This window comes from Corythoichthys intestinalis, chromosome 6, assembly GCF_030265065.1.
Source record: "Corythoichthys intestinalis isolate RoL2023-P3 chromosome 6, ASM3026506v1, whole genome shotgun sequence".
NCBI lineage: Eukaryota > Metazoa > Chordata > Actinopteri > Syngnathiformes > Syngnathidae > Corythoichthys > Corythoichthys intestinalis.
This window is the reverse complement of record NC_080400.1, coordinates 43,072,588-43,092,540: the sequence shown is the minus strand read 5'-3', so window position 1 is coordinate 43,092,540 and position 19,953 is coordinate 43,072,588. Positions and strand designations below refer to the sequence as shown.

General features: G+C 37.8%; 1 protein-coding gene across 2 annotated transcripts in view; it reads left to right on the top strand.

Annotated features, from left to right (window-relative positions):
- LOC130918004 (endothelin-converting enzyme-like 1) overlaps window positions 1–19,953 on the top strand; it is an 89,819-nt gene that overhangs the window by 51,499 nt on the left and 18,367 nt on the right. The window contains exons 9-12 of one of the 2 annotated variants that reach the window (XM_057839838.1): window positions 288–362; window positions 3,383–3,486; window positions 4,235–4,293; window positions 16,600–16,651. In XM_057839838.1, coding sequence (XP_057695821.1) covers window positions 288–362; window positions 3,383–3,486; window positions 4,235–4,293; window positions 16,600–16,651 — 290 coding nt within the window. The remainder of the gene's footprint in view (window positions 1–287; window positions 363–3,382; window positions 3,487–4,234; window positions 4,294–16,599; window positions 16,652–19,953) is intronic. The other variant, XM_057839839.1, reaches the window with a different exon arrangement.

Sequence of the window (19,953 nt, the reverse complement as noted above, 5' to 3'; positions counted from 1 at the left end):
ATTTAGGGTCTGCACAGCAAGATATCTTCTCTAATACATTTACAATGTGGAGTTATAATCCTTTTATAGCGCCTTGCTGAATATAAAGAGCTTCCCTGTAATCCTATTTCACTTGGTTCGCTTGATTAGTCGATCTGTGTGCTTGGACAGACGTGCGTGCCCGACTCCAGACGCAAATGTCAATTGAATATAAGTTGCAGGCAAATGAATGTATAGTGTTCTTCTTTTTCTACTCACTTTCACTGTTACTTTGCCCCTCAACATCATTTCCTCCTGTTCTCCCTCAGCTGAAGTACATGATGGTCATGACAGGATACCCAGACTTCCTGATCAAACCTGAGCTCATAGATCGAGAATACGGGGTGAGTCATAAGCTCTCACTTTCTCACCATTACTTTTCTACTTCAAAAATGATTTTCCATCAGGCATTCTCATGTCACTGGGAGACCACTCAAATGGAGAAAGCATACATTGTGCGTAGAGAAAATAAAAATGAACCCCTTCAAATTAACTCTCCTGAATGAAGTAGTGGGGAAATTTAGTACCCACCATGTGACATATGAAGAGGGTTATTATACTGTACATATTGTATTAGATGGGTTACAACTCGTTAGCCACCCAAGTAAAAAAGGGAACAGTTCATCAAGCCATAGATTTGATTTTTTTGGTGGGGGTATCTGATTGAAGTTTTAAAAAAGTTACATTCGGAAGTCAACAATGGCTGTGTTTGTAAAAACTACATTAATTTTAAAAACTTCTTTATTAATTGTCTCGTAAAATGTCGTGTGGATTGTCTTTAACAGAGGTGCATCGATCATGAGTGAATGGTTGATCTCAAAGTTGGTGTCAGTCGAAAAGACCGGTAGTCCATCTATCCTTCCATGCAATTGAATTTACCTTTTAACTGACATCCAGCTTAAACCTATTGTTATTGGGACATACAGCAGACCGGTTCCACACGACCTTCGGGGTCTAGATGCTTCATAGGGATCCAACAAATCAAGCATGTATTTTGGTCCAAGGCTATTAAGTGTTTTGTAGACGAGCAATAGTACTTTGTAGTCTATCCTCCTTATCCCAGTGTAACGATTTCATATCCAGTGTCATATGGTCTTGACTCCTTGTATTTGTAAGGACTCTAGCAGCAGCATTCTGTACTAGCTGCAGCTTCCTGACTGATTTTTTATTTGGACCTGTAAATATACCATTGGAATCGTCCAATCTACTGAAAATTCCATTCCAAAAGCCCCTTAATTCTGGCTATATTTTTAAGGTGGTAAAAGGCAGATTTAGTGACAAACTTTAGATGACTGTCAAATTTTAGGTCTGAGTCAGTAATTACGCCAAGATTTCTTACTTGAATTGTAGCTGTATGTGACATTGTGACAAGGTGCCTGCTGATCATGGACCTTTCGTTTTTTGGCCCAAAAATTATCACCTCTTTCTTCCCCACATTTACCTGGAGAAAATTCTGGCACATGGATGCATTTACTCAGAGTGACTAAAGGACTATAATCATGCGGGGAGAAAGAAATGTAGAGTTGTCTACAAATCAAATATGGGCAATGGTATAACAAGTCAGAGAATTTGAAGTGCAATTGATACATTGCGTAATACATTTTCTATGATTACTAGGGCTGTTGCTATCGATTATTTTAGTAGTCGATTAATCGCTGAACTAGTTAGTTTGAATAATCGAGTAATCAAATATTGAAGATAAAAAATTAAGATACCCACGCTGAGCCTCAAACAGTATAAAAATAAATGAGGATCTAAGTACAACAAAAGAACAATTGGCTAACTTATAATAGCAATAATCTGCTAGTTTAAATGCTATAAAATGTTAACTTTTTTTTTTTTTTTTTTTAAACAATGCTCTTAACAAATGGTTCAAACACATATTCCCACAAAAAACGGCTAAATATACCAATAAACACAAATGCATTAAAAAATAAAAAATAAAATTTAAAAACATTAGCTCAAACAACAACTTAGCTTATGTTGGTCTTAACAGAGAGCAGCTAGATTCAGCCATGTGAAATGAGTGATGTCATATTCACTGTTGCCCTTAGAGGGCAGTGTATCTACCCAAATCAATACAACTAAATGCAAACCCTTTCAAAACAAACCATTACAACGCCACATATATCAAACGAATACTCGAAGCAGCAAAAATTTAATTTGAATCTTTTTTCTAATCGAATTGCTCGAATTACTCGATTAATCGTTGCAGCACTAATGATTTCATTAGATCAGGGGTCCCCAAACTATTCGACATGGGGCCGCAGTGGGTGCTGGATTCCTTTTCAGCAAAACAGGATGAGACCTTGCACCAATCTGGTGTCTTACAAGTATAATCATTTGACTGTAGTCAGGTGTTGCTTGTTTAAGCAGAAACTTCATTGGTTAAACGGTCTGTGCTCAATCAGTATGAATAAAAACCAGGACCCACAGCAGCCCTTGAGTACCGGTTTGGACACCCCTGCATCATAGTAGATGAATCATAAGTAAAGCCAACGCACAAGACACATGTTTTCATATATTTAAGTTGTTTAGCCTACTCCCCTCGACTGGAAACCAAAACAAATTATAGTCCTTGTTTGCATGCTTCCTTTCACTCGCTGTCAAGTTGCAAAGCCCTCAGACTGACCTTCATATTTGTGACTTATGTGGCTGCTTGAGAAATATTCCACTGTTTGCTTTTATATACAAATGTCAAAGTTAAATACAGTAGACAAATTGAACCCCAGTTTGCCGTATGGCAGCGTGTCATAAAACCGAACGAGCAAAAATAATTAATTTAAAAGCAACTGTAAAAGCTGATGTATGCAATTAATTGCCTGAGTAGAAAATGAAGGGCATGAATGCAATTTGCTTTCCATAGTTTTATTAGCATTCAATGTAACTTTGTTATCTTTTAACTCTCTAGTTAGTATAGTTTTTTTTTTTTTTTTTTTTCTTCAAAATAACCTTGTTTCAGCCAACAAATACATAGCCTTGAAGGACTGAAAAAACAGTCCCCCGCCCTTCCCTGGGCGCAACGCTTTGTAAAGTTGGTTTTATTACAAGTGGCTGAGTTTTCACAAATGTAATCGGAAATATTTTAAGTAGCATGGCTGATATTTTACTTTTTTACCTTTAGACCCATTGCATCTGGAACAAAAGTTAATTCTTATTCAACCGCAGATTTGTGTGTAGGAAATGGGAGAGTGGAGTCCGTATTAAATTCTGCAGACAGGAGCCAAGATTCAGACCCAAAACCAGGGAATTGTGTGTAACTTGTAAAAGTTGTGATGAACTGTATATTAAGGATTTTTTTTTTTTTTTTTTGCTATTAGAACTAACTGCAAAGTACTGTTCACTGTGTTATCATATTTTACAGTTTGACGTGGACGAGAAAACCTACTTCAAGAACATTCTTAACAGCATCAAATTCAACATTAAGCTGTCAGTCAAGAAGATTCATGAAGAAGTAGACAAGACAGTGTGAGTTTCCTCTCTTAGCAATTGTCTCTGCGACGTCCTCTTTAGTCTGACACATTCTTGCTTGTGCCATTGTGACAAACAAACAGATTTCAAATTGACACACACAGCTGGAAAAGATCCATTTAGTTACTTATCTACAGAAGCCAGACAGTAAGAACGTGCTGTGAAACATGGAGCTCATTTTTGTAAACTGCAGCTGCCCGATACTCCTGGATTGAGTGATTCTCTGCACTGACACACATTATTATTCCAAGATGCCCGGAACAACTGCTCCATTAGCCCACGCTCAATACCCTAAAGAGTTGAATCACACACTCCTCCTTTATCACCAAAAAGTGCATCTTTCATTGCTTGCTCTCTCCGTCTTGTCACTGAGAAATAAATAAATGCCCCTCCTTCTTGTGTTTCACTCCTCTTCGGCGCAGCACAGCCCACGCACAAGCATCAGTCTTTCCTTTCTGGAACAAGGGCATCGCTCACTTTCAGAGCTAATCATTCAGGGAATTTGGTGGCAATCGATTGGTCTGGCTTCAAGTGGATTAGCATAGAGGAACTGTCCTTGTTTTCAAGTGCAGAGAGCTGTGACTGTGGGATCACAGGCTCTGAATGCTTCCCACCAGGGGGTTTTACAGAGATGAGAGACAGAATGTTCCGGGATTCCAGTCAGTACTTTTGCGTGTGCGTGCGGGTCTGTCTGACTGACTGCCTGCCTGTGTGAGGTGGCATGCTTTGTTTGATATCTCTACAGGTGGATTCTCCCCCCACAGGCCCTAAATGCCTACTACCTACCTAACAAGAACCAAATGGGTGAGTGACTGTGATAGCCTTAAGAACAGAAACATTGTTCACTTAATCAGGAGGGCCTGAAAATTGAAAACAAAATTGGTGAAGACTACAAGAGGGCTGGTAGTATGGTGAATGAATGGTTAGCACACCAACCTTTCAATGAAGGGATTTTGGTGTTCCAGAAATCACATGCATGTACAGAACTTGCTTGATTGATTTTCTTAGTTAAAATAGTGTATGAAATAGACTAGCTCAGAAGTGCCCAAAGTCCGGCCCAGGGGCCAAATGCGGCCCGTGGTCAAATTTCATCCGGCCCCCAGCCTTTTTCATAAAATAAATAACATCTGACCCGCACACAGACTTAATAAATTAGTCAGCAGTACTGTTACCAGCATATGAAGTAGCTTACACACTAAATGCTGCTCATCATTTACCAACTAAAAGGCAGCAGCACTCTAAGCAACATTACCCCATGTGACCTTCTACTCCCAATTTTCTAAAATGGTGACAATCAACAAAAAAAAAAGAAGGTTGACTGCGACGGCCGACGCATCAAGGATAGGTGGAAATTGGACTATTTCTTCACTAAAATACACAACAACTGTGTCTGCCTCATTTGCAAAGAGACAGTCGCTGTTTTTAAAGAGTTCAGTGTGAGGCGATATGACCAAACAAGACACGCACGCTGACATGTACGACAAAATTACAGGGAAGATGCGTAGCGAGAAATTGGAGCAATTTGAAGCTAGTTTGAATTTACAGCAGCAGTATTTCGCAAGAGCCTGAGAGTCGAAAGAGAACGCCACAAAGGCTAGTTGCGAGATTGTTGAAATTGTTAATGAAAAAAAAAATAATAAAGCAAATGTGACACACATAATAGTTTGCTAAAATTTGTTTAAATATACCACAACTAGGGCTGTCAAAATTATCGCGTTAACGGGCGTTAATTAATTTTTTAAAATTAATCACGTTAAAATATTTGACGCAATTAACGCATGCACTGAATGAGCCGCTCTCGCATTGCCTCAAACAGATTTTAAAGAGGCCGTTTATGGACATTAAGAGTGAAGAGAATGCCACCGGCCGCTTGGGGGCAGAGCAGCGCCGTTCCATACTAATGTTATTCCTCCTAATAGTGGGAGAATTAGTAGTTGTGAGACGTTTATGCTGTTGCTTTGTGCTCCACACATATTTCGGTAAGTTTGCTTTCTTTTAGTGGCAATTATGTGTCTCTTGTTGTATTTTGGGTAAGAAATGCTCAGAGATATATCTGTTATAAAGTCGAGTGGACACAGGCGTTCTTTGGGCTGCGCCGTTTATTGGCATACGCTTCTGCAACTCCTTCACAACAAACAGAAGTATCATTTAGTGAAAGCACAACAAAAATAATATTGCTATCTCTCAAAAAAAAAAAAAATGTTCACAAAAAGAAAAGCACTTCAGTCTGTATTAATGAGGCCCTATTCTCACACAGCTAAACAACAATGCAAAGTGAAGAACTGGCATTACTCAGTTTGGTCACTCAATTCTTATTATTGTTATTTTTATTCTTTATTATTAGTATATTAACTCTACTTTTGATTGAAAATTGTACAAATTTTATTAAAACGAAAATATGAAGAGGGGTTTTGATATAAAATTACTATAACTTGTAACTATAACATTTATCTTTTATGAACTACAAGACTTACTATCCATGGATCAGTTAAACAGAAAGAATGTTAATAATGCCATTTGTGGATTTATTGTTATAACAAACAAATACAGCACTTATGTACTGTATGTTGTATGTATATATCCGTCTTGTGTCTTATCTTTCCATTCCAACAATAATTTACAGAAAAAATATGGCATATTTTATAGATGGTTTGAATTGCGATTAATTGCGATTATTTACGATTCATTAATTTTTAAGCTGTAATTAACTCGATTAAAATTTTTAATCGTTTGACAGCCCTAACCACAACATAAAGAAAATTGAAAACAAAATGTACGGAACTTGCTTGATTGATTTTCTTAGTTAAGATAGTGTATGAAATAGACTAGATCAGAAGTGTCCAAAGTCCGGCCCAGGGGCCAAATGCAGCCCGTCAGCCAAGGTCGGCCCCCCACATTTTTACAACACCAAATCTGGCCCCCTTTGCAAAAAGTTTGGACACCCCTGGACTAGATACATGAAAATTATGTCCCAATACTTTTGTTCAAAATCCGGTCTCCACTATAGTGGTAAAAATTGATGGAAACCAGACAGGATTTTAATCCTGTTGAGGTACGGTGGGTTTGAGACTGTCGCAGCTACATTTGGTTAAAAGGGAGTGTACACTCAGAATTGATTGACAGATGATCAAAAGGCACGTGCACCTTTGGTACACATATCTCTCGAAAGAGCCAGCATTTATTCACTACTAAGAATAAATGGATGCGTACAGTCAGCTACTATACTGCCAAGGGCCCGCTAAATTTCAAGATAATTGTAGTCACCATACGCATTCAATGACAGCAACTGCTGCACGAGACACTGTGACTGCTTGCTTGCTAGATTTCTAAGAGATGCTTCCCCTCCAGTTTACAAAGCTTCGTTGACATGGTAGATGAGATTTGTGGACAAGGGAAACATCTAATTATCATCCACGTTGTGACAAGCTCTGGTAAAAAGTCGCCATTTAGCACTTGAAACGCAGAGTCTGAGATCTGGTGGTCCGGCCTTATTTTTAAACCTTCTTAACTGTAGTTAGCAATTTTTTATTACTTCAAATTTGTCGTGCTTGTTAGCAACACTATTTTCTCTGACCCAATCAATTATTTATTGATGTCGAGTTCCATTAGAGATTCATGTATCGCTTATGTACATATGTACATACTGTGTATGGTTTGTGCACCTGACTGAATGATGGAATATTTACACCAAAAATTATTTTTCCTGTAAAAATCAAACGCAGGGCTCAAAGCAGCAGTTTACAGTCAGAAAACTTTTGGATGGAAGGACAAACAGACACAGTAGAACTTCAACCGCACTTAAGCAAAGGAATATTAAATACTTCTTAGACACCCCCACACCCTAAGATCATTTGTCCTGCTAATCTTTTTCCAGACAGTAAAGAATTGGACCTTTGCTGACTTTGATGGGAAAAATGCTCAAATTGTTGGCATGTATACACCTCGCTTTAAAGGCCCAACAAAGAGTGACACCTTTTCAAATAACAAATAGCCTCTCTCCATCACTCTTGCTGTTGTCACTCACAAGGAGGCTACATTTTGTGTTGTCTGCTAGACTTCCTACTGGCTTAAATCCCTTGCTGGAAAAGAAAATCAATGGTTTTCTCATAAACTGATGTAGAAGTGGAGTCAGACCGGCCCTGTCCATTTCTCTGCGTTTGGATGCAGTCTCTTCAACCAGTTTCATTTCCTACTCTCTAAATTAGTGGCAATTATTGTTTTTTTTTTCCTTGTTATTTTATCTATTTATTTGTTGGGTCACAGTTGCAATATCTACTAATTTAAAAAAATTACTAATGGCCCACATGTTTAATTAGTGATTAGACTGTCTGACTCTCAGTGGCTACATTTATATGGATACGATTTCTTTGATTGGATCAGAGTTCCTGAAAAAAATTATCAGAAGCTTCATGAATCCCAAAAATATTGATCCGATTAGGACGCGTTCAAACATGTCACTTTCAGTTGGAACAAATTATTTTGACCTGCGCTGATTGACCAAATAAACCGGAAATTATAGTTGAAGAAGAAGCTGTAGCGACTTCCATGTACACGAAACTGTTTCTAGCCTTCCTACCATCAAGTTTTCAACAATTTTAAGATATTTTAATATCTCCAGCAATGTGTTTGTCTTGGATACAGACGTGTTCAGTCTTTCTCTAGTCGTGTCTTTCACTTACTCTGCTTCTACTAACTTCTAAGAATATAGGAAATGCGTATTCAGTCATCCCTCGCTACTTCACGCTTCAAACTCGGTGCCCTCAGTTCATCACAGATTTTTTTTCAATTAAAAAAAAAAATTAAAACCCAGATGAGCTGTCCGAGCCGATCTCATAGTCTCACTCTCGCTCCATCCCTCCCTCTCCCTGCTCTTTGTTCGTCAGGCACTTCACTGTAGTTGATTATTAAAGTTAACGATGTTGACAGATGTTTGCGTTTGAGCTTGCTAGAGTCACTGACTTCAAAAGCATCGCATGCGTCAGTCATCGTTGAACTTGTTAAACAGTTGCTGTGGCAACTGTGTACGTGAGCAGCTTGAGAGGGCTTAAGTAGACTCACTATGAAGCATTTAATAAAGCCAAACATTTTCCTACTCATTTATTCTTGTTTAAAAATAATTCGGTGGGACAGTAACGTTTCAAACTTATCATAATTATTACATTTGAAGTGCTTAAAAAATATTTATCAAACAAATATATACATATACATATATATATATTAGGGCTGTCAAACGATTAAAATTTTTAATCGAGTTAATTACAGCTTAAAAATTAATTAATCGTAATTGATCGCAATTAATTGCAATTCAAACCATCTATAAAATATGCCATATTTTTCTGTAAATTATTGTTGGAATGGAAAAATAAGACACAAGACGGATATATACTGACAACATACAGTACATAAGTGCTGTATTTGTTTATTAAAACAATAAATCCACAAATGGCATTATTAACATTCTTTCTGTTTAAGTGATCCATGGATAGTAAGACTTGTAGTTCATAAACGATAAATGTTATAGTTACAAGTTATAGTAATTTTATATTAAAACGCCTCTTCATATTTTCGTTTTCAGAACATTTGTACAATTTTCAATCAAAAGTAGAGTTAATATAAGAATAAGAAGAATAAAAATAACAATAATAAGAATTGAGTGACCAAACTGAGTAATGCCAGTTCACTTTGCATTGTTGTTTAGCTGTGTGAGAATAGGGCCTCATTACTACAGAATGAAGTGCTTTTCTTTTTGTGAACATTTTTTTTTTTTTGAGAGATAGCAATATTATTTTTGTTGTGCTTTCACTAAATGATACTTCTGTTTGATGTGAAGGAGTTGCAGAAGCGTATGCCAATAAACGGCGCAGCCCAAAGAACGCCTGTGTCCACTCGCCTTTATAACAGATATATCTCTGAGCATATCTTACCCAAAATACAACAAAAGACACATAATTGCCACTAAAAGAAAGCAAACTTACCGAAATATGTGCGGAGCACAAAGCAACAGCATAAACGTCTCACAACTACTAATTCTCCCACTATTAAAAGGAATAACATTAGTATGGAACGGCGCTGCGCTGCCCCCAAGCGGCCGGTGGCATTCTCTTCACTCTTAATGTCCATAAACGGCCTCATTGAAATCTGTTTGAGGCAATGCGAGAGCAGCTCATTCAGTGCATGCGTTAATTGCGTCAAATATTTTAACGTGATTAATTTAAAAAAGTAATTAACGCCCGTGAACGCGATAATTTTGACAGCCCTTTTTTTTTTTTTTTTTTTTGGGGGGGATAAATGTTTTTATATAAATATATATGGCAGAAAACACAGACAAGACGGAAAAAGCAGTTTCTGCTCTTGCACTCCTCTGTAAAAGAAACTGCTGTATTTTAAGCCAAAAGAACTGTTGTGTTTGATAGAACAATATGTTTATATGCTGCCAAAGCAGATTCGTGGCGCATTAAGCCCACAAACTATTTTGAATTTGTCCGTTTTACCCTGGAAAACGCCGTTTACAGACGTCGCGCAACCGCTTTTGTTTCAACCCAGCCATAAAACGAAGGTAATTAATGAAATTTATTATTCACAATGTCTGTCATTTTCAGCTTAGAATCATTAATTGATGTTTTTTTTTTTTCTTTTTAATGACTTTAAACAATTATTCACTCACATATTTCAAACTTTTAAACAAATTACATAACAATATAAAAAAATGGCGTTTGTAAAAAAAAAGTCACAGATATCTACCTCCTCACTATCGCTTAACTGTATTTTTTTTTTTTTTTTTGTTACTGTCGCATTTTCTCCGATATGTTAGATGATAAATAATCAATCCAAACAAAACAAAAAATTGAGAAAAAAAAAAAAAGTTTAAAAGTGTAAATATATGAAAAAGAAAATCTCGACCACTCCTTAATGTCTGCGATTTCTGCATCGCGACCCTGATTATATTACCATGTTTCACCCATAAAATCCCCCAAAAATCCGGCTGTGACCTTTCACAGCTATGTCTTGACTCTCGGTGATACATGCTACATGGAGTTTTGGGATCGAAAAGAGGTAAATACGCGATGATATCTTGTTAAAATCATGGCGTCTTTAATTATGCTCTCATATGCTCTCACCTCCAGTTAGGATTTTTCTGTTTAAAAAAAATAAATAAATAAATAAATGCTCTCCAGTTCAAAATTTTTCTTTCCCCAGAAAATTGAGATTTTAGGCTTTCCAATGATGTATCACACATGCATATAGGACAATGTTGAGTTTGGTCCCAGAGCGGAACTTAAAGTCACCTGAGTGTTTTCCGCCATATATATATTCGGGATGCACGATATCCGTTTTTTTTTTTTTCGATATTGATGACTTCCTGCTTTTCAAGTCCGGTACAGATACGATAACCGATAATATATATATATATCATTTTTAAATGTATATTCACCTGAGTTTTTTTTAACACCTGTAGGTCAACAATACTAGTGGTGGATTCAGCATAGATTTGCCTTTGACCCAGACAGATTTTTCATGATGACATGAACATTATTATAATGAACAAAACAAAGATAAGAACAGTTTTGACTTTAAATAAAGTGCCCATATTTATTTTTTCAAATAAATATAATTTGAGTCAATCACAATCGATCAGTCAATGTCATTGACAATGTGTTCCCCTGAACAATGAACACTGAACTAAAACAAACATAAACCCAACAGGTACTGTGCTTTTTCAGCATATAAAGCATTTGGTGCAACAGGAGAGGAGACTTGTGGTCTTGGTTCATGAAACTATTTTCTTAACCTGACGATTATAGGGCAGCAAGCCTATCAATAAACAAAAGGCCTCTCAATAACTTGTAAAAATAACATTGTAAAATGCAAACATTTGCTGATTGCCATTGTAAGGTTCATCACTCAGTGATGGAAAAATATGGCCTCTAGAACGGTAACAAAACTTTGCATCCTGGCAAAACAGGAGTGGATACAGACACACCCATCCCAATCCACCAACACAAAAATATTATATATTATTGGGCCTAGCAATAATATTATCTGATTTATTGGGATGACGTCATAATCCCTGTTATCGGACTGATGATTATCGTGCATTTGTAATATACTGAATACATTTTTTTTTTTATTATCCTTTGGGAAAAAAGTGAAAAAAACTGTCTTATATGTATCTCTTTCCAATGCTAAATCTGAATAAATACATTGAACACGCACAAAAAAAAAACATTTCTTTTTTATTGTGGAGGGGGCTACTTCGCGCTTTTTCACTTATCGCGGCGAGTTCTGGTACCCATTAACCGCGAAAAACGAGGGAGCACTGTACCATGCTTCCAGAAACCCCTCCCATAATTGAATTTGCTTGATGGGCGATTCTTGCTTGTCATACAGTCAAGCTTCTCCCACAACCGATCAATGGGGTTGAGATCTGGTGACTGTGCTGGCCACTCCATTACAGATGCCTGCTTCTTCCCCGAAATAGTTCTTGCATATTTTGGAGGTGTACTTTTGAGTCATTGTCCTGGCCGTTGCTTGACCCAACTAGAGGTCTGTGCCTGCTAAGCACCCGTTTTCAGCCTCTGGAGGCAGTGCTAAGTTTGTGGGCACAGAAAGAACCAGCATGCTTGACCCAACTAGAGGTCTGTGCCTGCTAAGCACCCGTTTTCAGCCTCTGAAGGCAGTGCTTAGTTTGTGGACACAGAAAGAACCAGCACTAAACTAGGCACAACCCTAGAATAAGCACAAGGACCAGCTCAGTGGAAAAGGGGCCTGCGAATGTGAATGGTTATTTTTAGACATGTGACCAAAAATTCGGTGCCGAAAACCTTCGGCTGAAACTAGCTAAAATTGCATTTTCGGTTCTCTCGCCCTCTTGTGATGGCGCCATCAAAACACGGCGAGAAGCAAAACTACTAGCTCACAGCCAACATTCCATGGGTTGGAGGTATTTTGAGGAATCAAAGAAATATATTAGGGCTGTCAAACGATTAAAATTTTTAATCGAGTTAATTACAGCTTAAAAATTAATTAATCGTAATTAATCGCAATTAATCGCAATTCAAACCATCTATAAAATATGCCATATTTTTCTGTAAATTATATATATATTCTGTAAAATAAATTGTTGGAATGGAAAGATAAGACACAAGATGGATATATACATTCAACATACCTAAGGACTGTAGTGGGCATTTCACTCTACTGTCATTTAAATCTGTCTATGCTGTCCTCACTCCGAAGCGTCTACTTTTTCCAAAGCTAGACAGCTAGTGAACGACGTCTTAATAATCAGACTTCTTCCTTTTTCATCTGATTTATTAATAAAATGGCCTCAAACCATTGTCCTCTTTAGACGTCGTAAAACTACAAAAAAAAGTACACAAGCATTGCATTAGCAACAACGTTAGCTTAGCACGCTATACAGGTTCACTAAACATAAACAAAAAGCGTCTCATACAAAAAATATAACATTTCCCTTACTAACATAATATGTACATTATTTACAACAACCATACTTACGGACAAATCTTGTCCAAGGATCATATAGGCACAACATTACAACGTAGGCGTCAGCCCAAGACGTCGTGCAGCCATATTGAACTGGCAAGAAGACAATAAACCATGTCGCAAAGCGACCACAAGAGTTCGCTGTTAGACAGCACAAAAAGCCTTGCTGTAAAACTTACCAAAAGGCAGAATACTGTCTGAGCGGGACATGTGCGTTAATTGCGTCAAATATTTTAACGTGATTAATCTAAAAAATTAATTACTGTGCATTAACGCGATAATTTTGACAGCCCTAAAATATATAAATTATTAAATGAAGGAAAATATAAAAAATGTGCTTCATCGCTGTTACACGCGCATTCTGAAGCTGCTTTGTCCCGCGCAACACAGTGCATTTGAGCCCATGCTGTTAGGGTGCTCTGGGTATTGGACCCCAAAGCAGACGAGGGAGAAGTCGGTATTTATTTACAAGGTTTATTGTTAGGGGCGCACAGAGGGTCACAGCAGCGCACGTGTATGTCGGGTGGTAGCTGGCAAGCATTCACGGGAGATCAGGCAATGGTACAGGTCAGGGAGCAGGCTAGGGGAATGCTGGGACGGAGATAAGGTCAGGTTAGCCGGGTGTATATATGTCGAAAAATACCTGAGTGCTGGACGTGACTGACGGGAATGCCGAAAATGTTGGTCTGGCGACGGCCGCAATGACAAGCAGGCTTTTGAAGGCAGCTGATTGTAATGGCTCGCAGCTGTTGCCATTCCACCCGTCCGGGCCCGAACACATGCGCGAGTAGTTTAATCAGGCAAACAGTGTACAAATACAGTGATACCTCGACATACGATCGCTTCGACACGCGATCTTTTCGACATCCAACGTCAAATTTGACTCGCCATTTGTTTCTACATCCGACGAGATGCTCGAAATACGACAACATGGCAGCACCGCAGACGAATGTACGGCGGATTTTCTTGTGTGACAAATCAACACAGGTTTCAGAAAAGGTTGGTACGGGTGGTGAAACAAGGAAAAAGTTGACGCTTACCTTCTAAATGAAGATGCAAATTATAGAAAAATATGAGCGTGGGACGGACATCCGTGAAATGGCTCAACAATACATCTCCACTCCTCCTCCGACCATCGTTCACTAGTCTTTATAAGTTAAGCTGACAATTCTTATTGTGGTAACATCTGCAAAGAAATCGCCAGCTTCGCCACGTTTTTATTTATTTCACTACTTATTCAACACAAAACGCCTACTCTCTGCCGTAATTGACGGTTTTCTCAAGAAAACATTGAAAGTGAAAGTGAAACGCTCAAGCTCACCACTCTCGGTCTCTGGCACGTCAGCTCCGCGGTGCGTTCAGGTACAGCAAAAAACGTCCGCCACATTATAACCCGATTCGTTACATTAATACAGGATTTTTTAAAAAATTATTATTATATTATTCCGATTTTTATTTATGATTTAATTGTTTTGCTTTATGTAATTGCCATTTGTAATAGTACCAGCAGTATTTATATAAGGATTTAGAGTAGGTTTTTGGGCTGTGGAACGAATTAATGGAATTATAATGTATTCCTATGGGAAAATCCTGCTCAACATACGACCATTTTGATTTACAAACCACATTAACTTTGTATGTAGAGGTACCACTGTAGTATTAAATGCATACAAGTGCATTTTGCTGTGGTTTAGTACAATACATTTATAGCATGAGCACTTCCTCTTTTTTGTCGCATTTATTTCCCGAGACTACCACACCCCTCTGCCAGTCACCTTTTAATCTGGCCGGGAGCGACTTCACTCTCCGCTAGAAGTCGGCCCACTCGCCTGGCTCTCGATCGATTTCACTTGTTGCAGATGAAAACACAGTCTTATTTTAAGGAGGAGAAATTGTAATAGCATTGTAAAGAGCTTTACTATTTTCAGCGAGAAGGGAATATTGGAGGCGTGAGAGCCATTTTTCGAGTGTCCCAAACTTCCAAGAAAACTCATTTATCAAGGTTTCATTGGCCATAACGTGTGCAAAGTGAATACTATGACGACGCCAGCACCTCTGCAAAAGGATGCGTACACAGTTTGCCACAAAATGCTCACTGCCGCCGGGAACATACCGTTTCATAAGGTTTCATAATTGACACCTTTCAAACTAAATTTCCCAAGTCTCCGGGGTTGGAGAGCAAATGCCAAGACAAAGGGCATTCATCGGAACATTTCAATAAATACAGTAAATAAATTTTAAAATTAATTGTATTCCTGTGTATTTTTCAGCCTTTCGGTTTTTCGGCCAAGTTTTTTCAATAATCGATTTTCAGTTTCGGCCAAGAATTTTGGTTTCGGTACATCCCTAGTTATTTTTCCTGTATATATTTGCATATGTCTCTGGCCAAAACCTCAGCTGCGATAAGATCAAGCTCACCTGTTACCCCACTGACGATAAGCAGTACTGTAAACAAATGGTAGAAAAGTTTCATTTGGCACTTTATCAACTATTTTGAGCAGGGTACTGTATTCAAGACATTGTACATGCTTAAGCACCCATCCCAATTAAATTGACGCATGACTTGTATTCTTGAGTTAAACACTGCCACCAATATATACAATCAGTTAAACAGCTGAGGAGGCACAACATCGTCAGCCCAAATTATCCTGGGTCCTGATAACAACAGTGGAAAAATTAATTGGACGTCTATTTAGTATACTTTCGTTAACGTCTTTTAAGATATTATTTGCCCCCAAAACGTATTCCTCGAAGTCAATCAGTTTAGTTGGGCTTCGTCTGAAATTAATTTTATACATTTTTATGTTAATAATCATGCAAGTAATTATTATTATTAATAAAAAGTAACAGCCAACCAAAAAGGAGTCTACTTGATTATATCCAATGCATTTAAATGTGTACCCTCACAACCCATCTATTGGCATTTTATGTGGTGTTAATTCTATGGAAAATTTAAGACTGCTTATCCTTTGTTTTTATATGTAGCGCTAGCACTGTACTCATTTCTGGACTCAATCTTTGCACAATCCAAAATTCCATTACCATCTTGATTACGATTATTTAGCTCAACCAGCACTTCATTTACATTTTTAGCAATATTCTGCTCAGATCAACAAATACATGGGAATTGAAGTATGGAGATCATGGCAATGGTGTGTTGGGGATGAAAATGATTTAATGTAAAAACATTTCAGGTCTCCCAGAAGCATGTGAGAAATGTGTTATGTAAGGTTGCCACCTTTCACAAACAAGAAATATGGGATGCCCCACCTCGTGCCAAAAGCTGTACAGGCAGAGAAAAAAATGGACATCCCCAAAACTCCTAAAATGCATAGAAATGTATCTATTCATTTATATTCCGTATTAGTTCAATACAGAATGCAACATTTAATTCCCAAATTCGGATCGTTCTTTATTTCAAGGGACAGGAAGCAGCCCTAGCGTTATGGCCTTGTGAAACTAAATTTAACACTTTTGGACATAATTTCAAGTATTTGTGTGGCAAAGAAAAACCTGAATGTGTTAACAGTGATATGTTCAGTTTCTGCATTCACTCTACAGGAGAGGGAATGGCTTTAGTCATGAGGTGTCTGTTTTCCTTTTCAGTTTTCCCAGCCGGCATCCTTCAGCCCACTTTGTACAACCCTGAATTCCCACAGTAAGTGTTTGTCCTTGCTATCATTCACCCCACAGGTACGATATATTTGCCTCAAAAACATTGGTCATTAAAGTCTACATTATTCTGGCAAGCCTCTCTTTCCCAAAAAGCCCAGTACGCCTGATTTAATCAGTCTAATGAGTCACAAAGAGCTCAATTAGTGAACAAATGGAACAGGTTTCATTGCTAAGTCACCTCTCTAAATTTGAGTGAAGTAATTGGACAGAACATGTCTGTGTCTCATCTATTTATCTCTTGTTGCTCATTGTGGACTTTCAGATGAGCTCCAATGAATGAAATGTACAGTATAAACTCGGCCGGACAACTTTAGATTAAACTTTAACGTATGAATGCAATTAAAAGTATGTTTGTTACCTTCCAACTGACCTGAGGATATCTGACATGTTTCCTATTAGTTATTAAGTTAAGCCATTTTCATCCCCTTGCACTTGTTTCAATCCTGTTGTGTTCCATTCATTTATTTGAACTATAGTTTTAAAATCCTTTCGGAACGTCTTTGAGGAGTGAGACTTTGCACAGTAAAGCAACAGAGCTGAGACTGCAGCTAAAATGACATTAACTTTTCAAATGAGGACAGTTAATTGCCTGTCATGCAACACCCATCTTCATCTTGCCGCAACTTCATTTTCAAACCATTCTAGCATAAATTCAACTCAAAGAGCTGGTTTTGATGTGCTTTTGAGAAGTGATATAAACAAATGCATCAGCGCGATAGAAAACATCCTGAGCATTTACATGCCTGTCAAGTTGTATGGTTTCGGCATAATTTGTACAAGTGAGCACTGATTTTTAAACGTGTACGCCGTACGTTCAAAATCTGTACGTTTTTTGTGCATTAGGTTTCTTTTCTCCATTCAGATTTTGTCACCGTTTTCAGCAAAGAGACAATGCCTTTCGTTGGTTGAATGACGCGAGAAAAGTCAGAGACATGGAGAAAAAAGAGTGTTTGTTGTGACGCTGTAGCAAACGCGATGCTAGGCTAAGTGGCTTCAATATTTCCTGACTGTATCCGACAACATACAATCTACACCTAGATATTACATGCATATAGAACTACATGCGAAATGACAGACTCGGCGGCTTGGTAAACAGCCGCCATTTTAAAGCAGTAGACTTCTCAGAAAGGCTGTGTTGTAGTGAACCTTCCAAGCTAACCTAAGTAACTTTTTATCTAAAATACTCCTAAATGGGCAAAATCTTGACTTGAATCTATCTTTAAATGATGAAACAGTTTTAAAACTTTCAAATGTCGAAAGTAGACAGAAGGGAACTAATGCAAAAACAGGAGCAATTTTAACAACTTTAACGGTTGGTTCACAATATTAAATGACTTCCAAACATAACAAAGGTTAGTTTAGTTTAGTTTAGTTTAGTTTAGTTTAGTTTAGTTTAGTTTAGTTTAGTTTAGTTTAGTTTAGTTTAGTTTAGTTTCGTTTCGTTTCGTAAAAAATGGGGGAAACAACATGAAAGGTAACTCAGATAACTGAGTTACTAACTCAATAACTTTTTAGGAAAAGTAATTTGTAACTGTAATTAATTACTTTTTAAAAGTAAGATTAACAACACTGGGCATAAACATGAAGTCCACAGAATGAAAAGTGACAAAAGCGGAGATTTTTTTCTGCCAATTTGTTGCACACACACTTTGCCCGGAAATATTGCTGATCACTTCTCAGAATTAGCAAAAGAAATGTTCCCTGACTCAAAGATTGCATCGGTAAGTTAATTCTATCAATTGACCTTTTTAATTTATAATTGGTCACACTAACGGACCACTTTCAAGTCAAACTGAATTGCGAGCTGAAGTGCCATGAAGTGCAGCCATCAAAAGACATGATAGAAATTGCCAAAAGGGCTACATACAATTATAACAAAAGTCACTGTTAAATTTTAGTAATCATGATGTACAGTAGCTGAATATATTGATTGTTTTTTGATTGCACCAGGTTATATGTTACAATATTACCAATAAATGTATATTGTTTAAAAAAATGAGTTTCATATTGTTCATATTGTATCATATTGCACGCTATATACAACGTTGTAAGATTAGTCACCAATTTGGAAGGGGATACTTGTAAGATTGCCAACGGCCTCGGGTTGGCAGGTATGCATTTATCACATTTAACCCATTGTAAGATGACTGCTGCTCGCAATGATTGTAATGCAAAGGCAACTAATTCCAAATTGCTGCACCTTCTTTATGCATCTAGATCACACACTCACAAATGAGATCATTAGAGCTAACAGTTTGTGTGCTAAACATTAGGATGAACTTTTATGTCTTCATTAGTGGAGATCGCCACTAACTCCACTACCTGCTGCCACGCATGCTGATAAATATGAATTAATGGTTGTGTCGACGTGTCCCCCTTTCAGGAGCCCAAAACTCCCAAACAAGCATTCACACTCACACACACAGACCCCCAACACTCACACCTCACTATCACATCCAGTAATTGAAGCTTCAATCAGCCAGTTAGTTTTAGCGGGGGAGTCCGGCTCATTGCGAGGCAGCGTATCGACTAGCTGTCAGAAAGTCATTTTCAGACGTAGCCATGTGAATAGCCCTGAGCCTGCCCTCGAATTGGACTCCCTTCTTTGCATGAGCTGCAAAGACAGCTGGCTTCCGGTTAGGGTCACCAGAGGTGCAAAGGTTTATGTGTATATTTCTCGTATAAAATACTATATGAGCGATTGAATTTCTTTTTTTTTTTAAATGACATTGCACGCTCTCATTCTCTGGTGCAGTTTGTAAATTGTTAAGCACTACTGCATAGAAAATTGTGTGTTTGACTTGCATGAGTGGACTCAGTGTGTAATCCCATTAAATGGCAGACAGGCGTGTGCTATGGTTTGCCATATTTGCCGCACCCTGTCCCCCATCCCCAGAAATGTTGTTAACTCACTGAATGCACCAACACAGTTTTACACAAGTATTATAGAAAATAACTTGTATTGTAGAATGATAACTTGCAACCTAAGTAATGTAAAGCAGAAATGTGAACTAAGCTTGGCCAACCATGTTTTTGAATAATATCAATGGCTAAACAATTATAAGCATATTTTCATGATTTTTTTAATGCAACCCTTCCAGATTCTTTGTTTAACCCATAGCAACGCCCTTGACAACGAAAATTCTTTTCTTCGGCAATCTTCAGAAATTACGTCACACCGGGAAGTGCAAGGGATGTCCGTCATAGAACAGTATTGTTTGTTGCATTGCTTCTCGGTAAGATGCCACGGCGGTGTGTGGCGATGTTTTGTTCTCACTCAAACGG